The 12,466-nt window shown below is 40.3% G+C and overlaps 1 protein-coding gene across 3 annotated transcripts in view; it reads left to right on the forward strand.

Moving 5' to 3' along the window:
- Nucleotides 1-410: 410 nt before the first annotated feature.
- Nucleotides 411-12,466, forward strand: part of mroh1 (maestro heat-like repeat family member 1) — a 26,649-nt gene continuing 14,593 nt past the window's right edge. For 2 of the 3 annotated variants that reach the window (XM_034873816.1, XM_034873817.1), the window contains exons 1-15: nt 411-565; nt 1,310-1,410; nt 1,682-1,827; nt 3,670-3,801; nt 3,900-4,062; nt 4,820-4,918; nt 5,127-5,278; nt 7,473-7,613; nt 8,011-8,103; nt 9,958-10,036; nt 10,403-10,516; nt 10,797-10,870; nt 10,972-11,094; nt 11,545-11,652; nt 12,189-12,333. In XM_034873816.1, the coding sequence (XP_034729707.1) occupies nt 426-565; nt 1,310-1,410; nt 1,682-1,827; nt 3,670-3,801; nt 3,900-4,062; nt 4,820-4,918; nt 5,127-5,278; nt 7,473-7,613; nt 8,011-8,103; nt 9,958-10,036; nt 10,403-10,516; nt 10,797-10,870; nt 10,972-11,094; nt 11,545-11,652; nt 12,189-12,333 (1,810 nt within the window). In that variant the 5' untranslated portion in view covers nt 411-425. The remainder of the gene's footprint in view (nt 566-1,309; nt 1,411-1,681; nt 1,828-3,669; nt 3,802-3,899; nt 4,063-4,819; nt 4,919-5,126; nt 5,279-7,472; nt 7,614-8,010; nt 8,104-9,957; nt 10,037-10,402; nt 10,517-10,796; nt 10,871-10,971; nt 11,095-11,544; nt 11,653-12,188; nt 12,334-12,466) is intronic. The other variant, XM_034873818.1, reaches the window with a different exon arrangement.

Genomic DNA, 12,466 nt, shown 5'->3' on the forward strand with positions numbered 1-12,466 from the left:
CACTTATTATAATATGTATGTAATCAGATTATAAAATATGTTGGATTGTCCCAACCCAGCACATTGTTGTGCATAATAAGTAGATATACCTTTAATTTAATTCTTCAAATACATTGCTGCTACTTCTGTTTTACTCAGTTGTTTTAACCTGTGATGGAGTGAGCTTACATTCTAGTACTTGTAAATTTACTTAATTAAAGTATCTAAATACTTCTTTCCCCGTTGCTTCATTATGCCAGTGTGAAACTTGGATGAAAGAGCAATGTTTAATAGCTAGTTTGATTACTTTGATTATAAAGTTAATTCCTCCGTTAGGCAATAGTATGCTGTGAGTAGCAGCTCTATCTGCCTCAGTGCTATGTGTTTGGGTACGCCCCCTGGCTGATCCGTTCCTGCTATCTATGGTTCCTGCTGACTAGAAGCACATGACCAGGCATGTTTACACCTGCAGTGACCGAAAGACACACAGCTCCAACAGTTACCGTGCCACTGACAGGGAAGCATATTGTTTCAACCGAGATAAGAAGCAGTATTTTCGCGAGAGGTCTTTGTTTACTGGGACTTGGTAAGTTAGCCTTATTAGCAAATCTTTTGTTTTTCTTTAATCTGTAATGTGAGGACACTGTCTGTTCTTCTTCCGTAGCAGCAGCTGCTAGATTAGCATGCTAACGTGTCCCAGTAACGGTAGCTAGTTAGGTTAGCCCACTGCTGCTGCTGCTGCTGCATCATCACCACTCAAGCAGCATACGTGCATATGAAAGTAACGTTATAACATCAGCTACAAAAGACATGACGCAGAGTTTTACTCAGCCTACACTGCAAACTGGGTTTAAAAGTAAACGTTAGTGTACGAGCTACCGTTTGTTAACGTTATAACATAGTTGGGGGTAACGTAGGTTAGCGTACCTGGCTTGGACAGGTAGCTTGCTAATAAATAACAGACAACTGAAGTGAGATTTTAAAGCAAATTCAGATTATCCAAATGCGATAGCTTTTGGTTAACGACAAAAATAATTGTCTCAATATTTGTAATCTCTAATGTCTGCTGTCATGTTGTCGGTCAGTGTCAGTCATGTGAAGGAAAAAAACAGTAAGAAGCTTTAGCAGAAAGCTGCAGTGATGACGTTACAACCAAATCAAAGTTTTAGTTTAAATATACACATACAGTATAGCCTTGGTCTGCCATTAGAGGATTCACATGTTAAAAGGGATCATAAAATATTTTCAATGAATATAAGGACAGTCCGTTGAACCATTGCCAGTATTACATAAATGGTCACTTTATATTCACATTTCAAATTATGTTCAGGCAGGTCCAGGCAGCCTCTTCCCACCTGTACCCTGAGACGGAAGCTACATCCCCAGGACCAGCCCCCTTGCCGTCCACCATGGACAAGACAGATGTGGAACGTGAGTCCTTTCTCTTCTCTGCTGTTTTCTTCCCTTCTCTGCCAATTTGTTTCCACGTCTGCCTCTAGGGAGCAAACAGAATTTATTTGTGCCATTAGACACAGTTTTGGATGAGAACCCATGTGTATTTTTTCTCAGGTTTCCAAAGTTTTGCCGTACGTGTTTCTCAAACGCTTTGTAGCCATTTGTGGTTATTCCATTTCTGTATTTTTTTCTAGAGTTAAATCTACCTAATCAGATTTGTCTCTCTTGTGTTGTTTTTCCCTTATAGAGGTCACCCTAGCTCTGCTTGATGCAGCCACTGATAAAGACTCAGTGGTGCAGGAACAGGTCAGAAAGTCTATTTTGACCCTAGGAAAACAGCACCCAGACAGAGTGTTAGCCATGTGCCAAGACTACCTTCTGAAACACCCAAAGGTAAAACTCCAGAAAACGCTTAAGGCTGATTTACACTTCTGCGTTAAATCGACACCCTGAGTACGTACATAGGGATGTGGCGATACCGACCCTACACTGGACTCTTCGCTGTAGCCTGACGTGCACCTCTCCAGAAATGTAACTACACGCCTTGGCTAGGCCGTGACATAATAGCATTGCATTTCCTCCAACTGATTTTGGGGGGACTTCTTCTCTGTACATCAAATAAAATCAAGGAAAGGGTTAACTTTTCCTGCTAAATGTTCAGTGTTTCCTTTAGGCCCAATAACCTCCTGAATAATTCCATTTGTTGTTAAATTGCAATGTGAGCAATATTTCGGCAGGATAACTTAAAAGGCAACCGCAACTATATTGTGCATCTTCCCTATTTCTGATACTGTGGCTGTAGAAAGTTTCCCATGGTGGGCCATCACTACAAAATCAACATAGAGGAAACACTGATATTTTTGACCATTGTCAGAAAGGGGCGACACTTTGTTTCTCCCACTATGCCTCTTTAGAGTCCTTGCTTAAAAGCTAATCACCGTCACTTACCGGCCCTGCAGTTCTCTTAAAGAGATCAACGCACACACCAATGCACGAGTATAAGCTTCAGGCCACTTACGTAGGATACCGCAAAAGCTCTGCATGGAGCCTCAAAACCATAAATCAGCTTTTACACTGTTTGTCACACAACAGTCTCAGCCAATAAAACATACCAAGGTAACGTGGAACAAATTATCAGTACACGATCTTGTAGCCCATGTCAACTAAGCCAGAAAAGTATGACTACATGATCATGCTAAAATTACCATTTAACTTGGCTTCCAGTGCTGGTGTTACTATTGGTGTCATGTGTCAAAACTACCTAAAACACTTCCCAGTTACATACAGTGCTTAATTACTGTGACTGCACTTTGTGATCATACTGTCCACATTATACAGGGGAAGTCCCCGTGTTGAACATTAAGCAGGATTGCAGTAAGCACGAAAAGTCTTGCGTCTATGATGGAAATGTCTGTGGATTTGACTTGACTCTACTAACCCCCGCTAACAATGGTCTGCTACTAATCTGTTAAATCTGGTCACTCTTAAAAGACCGCTGAGAGCCCATGCATGTGGTTTGGTTTCTATATCGTAATATGGCATAAGTGTTGTCTTTTCCTGGTTTTAGAGGCTGTATTACAGTAAAGTGAATGTCATTTTCTGATCTTACCAGACTGTTGTAACTGTTCTATTATTTGCCTTTACCCATTTAGTCATTATATTCACATTACAAAATCTCATTGTCTAACTATTTTGCGAAAGCACCAAAAGTCAACACTACAATATTGTTGTGGTATCGATATCGAGGTATTTGGTCAAAAATATTGTGATGTTTGATTTCCTCCATATCGCCCTGCCCTAGTATATACTCTGCTAACATTTAACCTGCATGGGCCAATAGAATCATTCTAAAAAGAAATGTGGCTCGATGTTTAACAGAAAAAAATCCCTTAAATTCAGTTATTTGCTTTTTACTTGTAGCGTTTTTGCATCATAGAAATTTCCCCATAGAGCTCTGAATCAGCTTGTGTCTGTATGATGCTGCAACAGCTTATCATACTGTCACAGCCCAGACTTTGTAGTTATCAGATGTTGGCATCTTTACACTGAGGAAATGATCAGTGACATGTATATGCTGTGTATCATATTTTACATTGTCTATGTGAAAGCCAATTGTAAGCATTTTACTGCAGCTAAATAATTGCTGTCATTAATTAGTATTCCATTTTATGTGCTCTTTCTGTTATTCCTGTCCTCCTCCTTCTAATTCTTCTCCTCCTCCTCCTCTTTATCTAGTTGGTAGTGAGTCACAGAGTTGTGATTCTCCGGACTATTGAGCTGATTGTGGGCTGCAGGATAGAGGAGATCAGTTACCCAAAGATAAAAAGTATCATCTCCTTGGCCTCAGATGAAATGACACGATCAAAGGTAAAAATATGAGATGTTAATTATTCTTTTGTGTCTTGCAGTGGGCAGATATTAAATGATGTACCTTACTCTTTTCACTGTCTTTCTGGTTTATTCAGGAGGTCATCCCTGATTGGCAGCAGGCAGCCAGTAATATCTTGGTTGCTGTGGGTAACAAGCACATTAATGACATCATGGAGGAGATACTAAGCAAGTTTCAGCCAGGGCTCCTACCTCACTTCTTTGTGGTACAGACACTAGCCAACCTTTCTGATTCCAATGGTAAGAAAATATATTTACACACATAAACACAAATAAACCACCTTAAGGCCATAAGGAAGACCATACACACACACACACGCACACGCACACGCACACACACACACACACCAGAAAATCAGAACTTTGGCTCTTAAGGCAGGTTTTCAGACGTTGTTGAGAAATACATAAACCTGTTTAACCTGTCCAAAAAAGCAGCATGTACAGGTCCAAAACTTTGCATGAATTTGTATGTTTATTTAGGGTTTGGTTAGCTAACAGTTCCTGCTAAGAGCTAATAAGCTGTCAAACACATCTACATTGGGCTTGCTTTACAAAGGTAAATGCAGTTCTACTAAAGGTGCATTTGCTTCTTTATTACATGTATAGACATATTCAGGACCCTATGAGCAGATACTTAATGAGTAAAAAATGTGGAATAAATCAGATCTAGATCCAGGGCTAAAAGGTCCCGCGCAGCACCCTGGTCATTGTGTTTTTCCAGCCTCTGAGAAGCTGCTCTTTGTGTCCACATAACCTGCAGATTAACGATGCATAGCCCAGAATTTTTAGAGGAAGTATAAACTTTGCCAGTTTTAGTAGCTGTAAATCATTGACCAGCACAGAGATATTTTAAAATTATATTTATTTTATTTTAACAAAAGATGGATTTCACCAGGGACTTTCTCCATGTATTAAAGTGTACATCTTCCTGCTTTACAGAGGAAGTAGATAATAACAAAAAAGCACCATTAATGCTTTATTCTGCCTTGTTTTCTAGTTTATGGCATGGTACCTTTCCTCAACGCTATTCTGGGCACCATGTTGCCCATGTTGAGTATGGCCAAACAGGACAACATGAAGTGGGTCTTCTCCTCTGGTAAGAACCTACCCTCATGCTTTTTTGAAATTATGATATTTGTTGAAGTATATCAACCTTAAAACACTACCTCTAGGTATTCTCCTGCCAAAAACACTTTCTCCCTACACTTTCTCCCTTTACTCTTTCATCCAGGTTTGTCAGTTTTGTCAATTGTTTTCTACTCCCCCTAATTTCCCTTTTCCTCTGTTTTATTCTCTCCCTCCAGCTCTGTGTCATTTCAGTGATAGTATCTTGGAGTACCTGGCCAACCTGGACAAGGCTCCAGATCCCACAGTCAGAAAAGACACATTCTCCAGTGAAATCTATGCTGCTTTTGATATCCTCTTCAATAATTGGTTACAAAGCAGGGAGTCTAAGGTAAGGTTGCTGTAGGTCAATGTTAAGGGTTGAGCAAAATGGTTTGATATACAAGCTACAAAGTCATGTTCAGGCAATATTGAAAGAAGTCGAGTAGGTAGGGAAGGAGAGGTAAGCCATTGAAAGCTTTGAATGCACACTTGGAAATAACACTGAAGGTTAACACTTACAAATGTGATTAAGCTTTCCAGGCCATTACTACAACCAGGAAATCCCTGACCCCGACCACACACTTATCCATAACAAGAGCCTGAGCCATTGCATCACCTAAACTGACAGGCTATCATATTGTAGAAACTAGGAGGTTACAACAGACAACATATTTTATTACAATTGAATGATTAAGCCTAGTTCAGACCAAGCTAAAAATTGCAGCTGTGTTCAAAATAATAGCAATCCAACATCACTAACCTCATAAATCATATCTTTTGGTAGAAGTGATATTTCCACATGGCAAATAATTTACTAGTAAGTGTTATAGAGTCATAGAAAACCAATAGACCCAACAGTCATGACATGCATGCTGCTCATTCTGTGTACTTGAATCTGTAATTGAAAGGGACATGTTCAAAATAATAACAGTGTTGTGTTCAATTAGTGAGGTAATTGATTCTGTGAAGAAACATGCCAAATATGGCCCATATTTAAGGAATGAAGCACATGTTGTGCATGCTGATTATAGTTCATTTCATACTAAAATACAAAATGGGTTGTTCCAGACATTGCTCTAAGGAACAGCAGACTTAGATTAAGAAGTTGATTGGAGAGGGGAAAACATAAAGAAGTGCAGAAATTTCTAGGCTGCTCAGCCAAAATGATTTCAAACGCCTTGAAAAGGCATCCAAAGCCTGAACAACGTGGGACTAAACAGTTAATTACCATTCCAATGGATCGAAGAATAGCCACAATGGCAAAGGCTCAATCAATGATCAGCTGCAGCAAGATCAAAGAAGACTTACCTGACTTAACCTGAAGACAGTTACCTGTGAGTACTGTTACAATCAGATGAAGGCTATGTGAAGCAAAGCTAGAAGCCCCCGCAAAGTCCCATTGGTGGGGAAAAAAAGACATGTACTGAATAAGTTGAAATTTGTCAAAGGACACATTGACTGGCACTGTGAATTCAAGCCACACACTTCACTGTGGAGACAGGAAAGCACGGAGGTGCAAAAATCCTGTTATAGGGATGTTTCTCATACTTGGGGGTTGGGCCTATTTATCACATACCAGGGATCATGGATCAGTTTCAATACATCAAAATACTCGAAGAGGTCATGTTGACTCATGCTGAAGAAGAAATGCCTTTTGAAACGGGTCTTGCAACAAGACAATGACCCAAAACACACCATTGTGGAATGTAGTTCAATCGTCCTGAGCTGGAATACCTGTTCACTGGTGCCAGAGGTTGGTCGACTCCATGCTACACAGATGTGAAGCGGTTCTCAGAAATAATGGTTATGCAACTAAATATTAGTGCAGTGATTCAAAGTAAAGCAAACCCATGAGACATTTTTCAGTATGTACAGTAAATGTTTTAGTTTGTAACAAAAACTTCAAATACTGTTTTTTTTTTTTTGAACAGACTAATATTCCACAACTTAAGATTGAATGCAGGTTTAAAGCTCTTCCACATTGCCAAAGCGGCAAATTCTCAAAGTGAGAAGTTTCTCTGGTGTAATCTTCATTTCTTCTGTAATCTCGGCCAGAGTTAAATCTGTCAGCAAGATAGAGCATATATTCTCCAAGATCTTAATAGTTTAGTAACCATACAAGGTATTTGTTGTGTTTGTATGGAGTCCATACTTAAGCCACGCTGACCTTATTTAAGAGTTTAACCACTATGGCCCAGTGCTGCATTACAGTTGGCAGGGAATCTATTAGAGCTGATTGGTTCACCAGGACAACATTCACAATTCTGGTCACTGAATATTTAAACAAAGATTCTAGTACAAGCACACTCATGATCTCTTGAAGACAAATGATTTCAGAAGGATATTCATACAGTGACAGAACACTTGCTTAAATAAACATGTAGTATTATCTTTTAAGGGACATGATGTCTTTTTATATATTTTTAATTCTAGTGTTCTCCTTTTTTGTTTCTTCCCTATTTACACTTTCCTAATTTATGTTACAAGTGAGTGAATCTATGTAGTCTAACCTCTGTGGTGTCTCACCTTTCTGTGTGTTCCAGTTGAGGTTAACAGTAGCTGAAGCAGTGGGCTCTATGTGTCATCTGATGGCCAGCGATAAACTGGAGGAGCAGATTCCTAAACTCATTCCTGCCATCCTGTCTCTGTACAAGAAAAATACTGAGCACTATGTCATTAGCAAGGTGCGTATGGGCTGCAGCATGAGCACAGTGGACTGTTTATTATGGACTTTTGCCACATGGATAACAACAGTAGACCATCGCTCTCCCGGTATCTTGTTTTAAGCCATTCAAGGGTGGTATAGAGACCCTGCAGAAAGTCTCAGCTTGATTTGTGCCAGTTGTCTGAACAGCTAGCCAATTGGAGCTACAAGTATCCTTTACCCAGCACAATTGGGCGAGCTCATGAATAGTAGTGAGCTCAGGCAACAGGACTTGAGACTGACCAGCTTTTGTAATTAGCCTGATTTCTCAGCTTTTTTTTTTCCACTGGCTAGAGCTGACAGAGGGGGTAGCAGTTCATTTCCACATTCGCAACCTAACACAAACACATATGTTTCTTTCATCTCCCTCCACTCAGAGTCTGTGCCAAATGCTCGATGCTTCCGTCAGCATGGGCAGCAGGGTGCTCGAGACACAACTGGACAGTCTACTCTTTGCACTGCATCAACAGGTACACATTCAGTACACACTTTGTTAAACACTGCAGCTTTAATACTGAAGTGGTGACTGACACATGACACAGATGTTCATAAAAAGGTGGCACTTGGCAGAAATCCTGCTCGTAGAGATTGTGCCCCTCCTGTACTTATACATCCAAAGCAGGCATTGTTTACCAGACTGGTTAGCACTCTAACACAGCTATTAAATTTAGGAGGCACAATGTGCAACAAGCTTGAAATGGTTAAAAATTGTCACATTTTCAGCTCTTAATAAGCTGTCAAATAAGAACTGCCATAGTCCTGACAGCCTAACTTGGAATACCTGTACACTGTATTGTGCTAAATCATAATTTAACACTATATATATATATATATATATATATATACTGTAAATGCCATTATTATAAAAAAGTCGATTTGTTAGTTTTAGCAGCATGGGGCTTTTGCTTTTAGGTTGTGTTTTGGTTGTGTTTTGTTTGGTTTGGGGGTTAATTTCAAGTCAGAATGTTGAGGAAAAAGAGTGGTGGGAGTGCCCAGTAATATCCCTGGAGCAAACCACAGGCATTAAACACTTCTACCTTATGTTAGCTTTACTTGGATTTGTCTGGTCTGACCACTGCCACTGGTTGCTGTTTGCCACCAGTCTGTGTACCACTTTCTGTCACAAGGCTAGGTTTCTGTCATACAATGCAGACCTTGTGTCTCAGGGTTCTTGCTTGTTGACAGAACGATTCACCACATTGAAACTACAAATCTGTGCCTAAATAGTGGGCAGACTGGATTAATCTTTTTGCATCTTATATCTATCTTATGTTGCGATTTCTTTTTTTACACGTGTCAAATGACTGTTAGAGAGTTGCAGTAGTCAGATGTGTTCATTACCTTGTGACTCAGCTGACACTCGGCCCTATGCCTTGACTGTTGCAACATTTGACCACAATGACTCTGATCTGGATTGTCTAGTGGAGGCCAAGGGTATTTTACCACATTGTTACAGCGCAACTGTCAGAACAGTTAGTTATCATTTATATCTGATCTGATCAACAAACTTACAAAATCTTATAACCGTGTTTCTAAACGCCAAACTCTAAGTGTGTGTAACGGAAGTTGGCTAAATCAGCATGTCCAAATTAGCTGCTTGAAAACAACCTGCCCCAAGGAAGAAACTGTGATTGTTATTGAAGAGCATGTTTAGTCAGCCACTCCTTGGACAAACAAATGGTAGTCACCGCAAACTAGCATTACCATTTATTTTCCGTCATGACCGAAAGAACGAGATCCAAGGTACAAGCGGCCAAAATGGTTGGCTGGCATCTCCCTTAGAGATAGGGTGAGAAGGTTGGTCATTCCTGAGGAACTCAAAGTAGAGCCGGTGCTCATTAGCGTCGAAAGGAGCCAGTTGAGGTGGTTTTGGGCACCTGGTAAGGATGCCTTCTGGGTGCCTCCCTAGGGAGGTATTCCAGGCAGGAGAGATTATATCTCCAACCTGGTCTGGGAACGCCTCAGGATCCCCAGTCGGAGCTGGTAAATGTGGCTCGGGAAAGGGAAGTTTGGGGCCCCCCAGCTGGAGCTGCACCCCCCATGACTCGATACCAGACAAGCGGATGACGATGGATGGATGGATGGATGGACTGTTATTTTCCTCATTATTAATACTACTACTACATGGGTAGAAGGCACATGTTACAGTTAGCCATTTCTGTAGAGATTGAATAAACTTACTCTATGATTGTAATTTTTCTCCATGTAACAAAAATGTCAGCACTCCTATCATGGCATATATTGTACTGGCGTTTGAGGGTGCACAGGAAGTTGACACATGGCTGTCACAGAGAACAGTGTAACATTTCCTTTCTCTTCCCCAGGTGTCTGCCCCTGTGGATTACAGTAACCCTCCTACTGTCAAGAACCACAACGAGGTTTTGCGCTGCTTCAGCTTACTAGGTACTAAGCTTTGTTTGTGTGTATCTGTATGTTAAATTTGCTCTTTATTGCCGCTAAATTAAATTACGCAAATGGTGAAGACTGTTGAGTAACAGAGTCTGTGGTAAACAAGTTAAGTGTGGGGTAATAGCTGAATTTTGTCTGACAGCATCAGGCCTTTCTATCTGTTTTAGTTCTATGGAGTCACAAGAACAGTAATGAGATCATCCATTACAGTGCAGGACTCTGAAATAATCATTTGAACTGTGGCAGATGGGCTACTTCTCTCCCCTTCTTTCTTATCCTGCTTGTCTTTCCTGTGGTTTTCTGGAATTCTCTGACCATTTTTAATTTCTTTCTCCCTCCTCTCCACTCCTCTCCCTCCAGCAAACTCCTTCCCAGACCGGCTGGTCATGTTTGTTCTTCAGAAGTTGGAGAACAGTAATGAGCGAAGCAGGATGGGCTCCCTGGCTGTCCTTCGTCACCTAATCAACTCCAGCAGTGAGAAAATACACTAAGTGACCCTTGCACCCCCCAACTCGGCCTATACACACTAAATCTATTAATATCAGTCTAATCTAGTATCTGTTACTCCACACGCATCAATGATTTAATTAAAAGTCCTTTGGCGTTCCCTGAATTATATCAAAGTCATGTAGACTACATTGCCCTTCTGTGTTTATCCTTGAAACTTTTTTATCTAGTTATTTATGTTTGTGTGTGCGTGTGTGTGTGTGTGCGTGTGTGTGTACGCGTACGTGTATGTTCGCGTGTTTTGCAGCTTCCACAATGGAGAGTAAGAAGCTGCTGATTCTGGCCAGCATCAGACAACCAATGGCTGACCACGGCAACAAGGTAACACATATGTAGCCTCCTCTAAACGCTGTAAGTTTTTCTCTTAAACATGTTTAACAGTCTAGTTCACCTGAATCACACGGATTCTCTTTGTGTCCCAGGTCAAGAAGCACGTGGTCCAGGTGATCAGTGCGATGGCTCATCACGGCTACCTGGAGTTAGAGGGGGGGGAGCTACTGGTTCGATTCATCGTTCAACACTGTGCCTTACCTGACACGTATCGGGTACAACTTCTTCTGTTTATTTCTATCAAATGTATCTCTCATAACCATCTATTTATGTATTTATATCTTTGCATATGTGGCTTGGGCGAATATAGTACTGTAGATTGAGTGGTAGTTTTTATTACTTAATGAATCTTCCAGAAAGAGAATTACTGCTCCATTTATTTCAAGAATTTTCCATCTCATGTTTAACAAAGCTTATAAAATGAAAAAAAAATTAAGAAAACAATTAAAGAAATGCAGACATGTACGTGCATGAGGTCAATGGATAACATGGAATACACACACCAGCCAATAAGTTATCAGTGCAACAGATGGTTTTATGTTGTGCACAGGTGTTTTATATCTGCTGAGGCTAAAAGTAGTAGACAGGACTTAGCAATTCATGAGAACATCTGAGCAGCTAAAGGAGAATGTTCTACATGTATTTATGTGTGATTGTGTCTTTAGCGAGTCCAGAAGCCCACAGATCCAGAGGAGGTGACTAACGAGGCATTGAGGACGATGTGTGACAACACCCTTCATCTCCTCACCACCACTGTTGGACGACTAGCTGATGTACATACACCATCTAATCATCTACCCACTAGTGTGATCTGTTGTAGGGCTGGCCTATTACTCAAATGTTATTTTCAAATACGATTTTTGCTTCCAGCAATTATGAAAACAAGATAATTGAGATGAAACTGTTATAGTGCACATTTTTGCTAAATTACTAACTGGAATATGTAAAGTAGAAGTTTACTAAAATGATGAATTTATTTAGTAAAGTATTCAGTTGGTTGTGGCAGTGCACTAACGTTACAACATAGTTAATATTATGTAGATTTTTTAAATCTAATTTTTTTTTTTTTTATTTGTTTCTCATTTAAATTATATTTAAGGTCAAATGTGGTGTTGTTTCCAAAGTCGATAAGTATTGTGTTAGATAATCGTTATCTCAATATTTACCAAAGTAACCCGAATTATGATTGATGCCATATTGCTGTCCGTTGGGATTCGATTTATGTCCGTCAATGGCAATTGTTGGCAATTGTGTGTGTTAGACAGATGAACATTGTTCAGAAACGTTATGTGTTTTTTGTTGTTTGTAGGTGCTATGGCCCAAGCTGTTGTACTATCTGACTCCTTCACAGTACAGCAATGCCACCACTCCTCTGTGTAAGAGTCTGATAGTGCTGGGCAATAAGAAGAAAAGTAACCAGGAGCCCAGCTTCAACATAGACTTTACACAGGAAGGTGAGAGGAATATTTACTGACCAGGTGCATCTTTGTGAAGGTTACCCATGTTAGATATACACTCACCGGCCACTTTATTAGGTACCCCATGCTAGTAACGGGTTGGACCCCCTTTTGCCTACAGAACTGCCTC

The sequence above is a fragment of the Etheostoma cragini genome, chromosome 6, assembly GCF_013103735.1.
Source record: "Etheostoma cragini isolate CJK2018 chromosome 6, CSU_Ecrag_1.0, whole genome shotgun sequence".
Lineage (NCBI taxonomy): Eukaryota > Metazoa > Chordata > Actinopteri > Perciformes > Percidae > Etheostoma > Etheostoma cragini.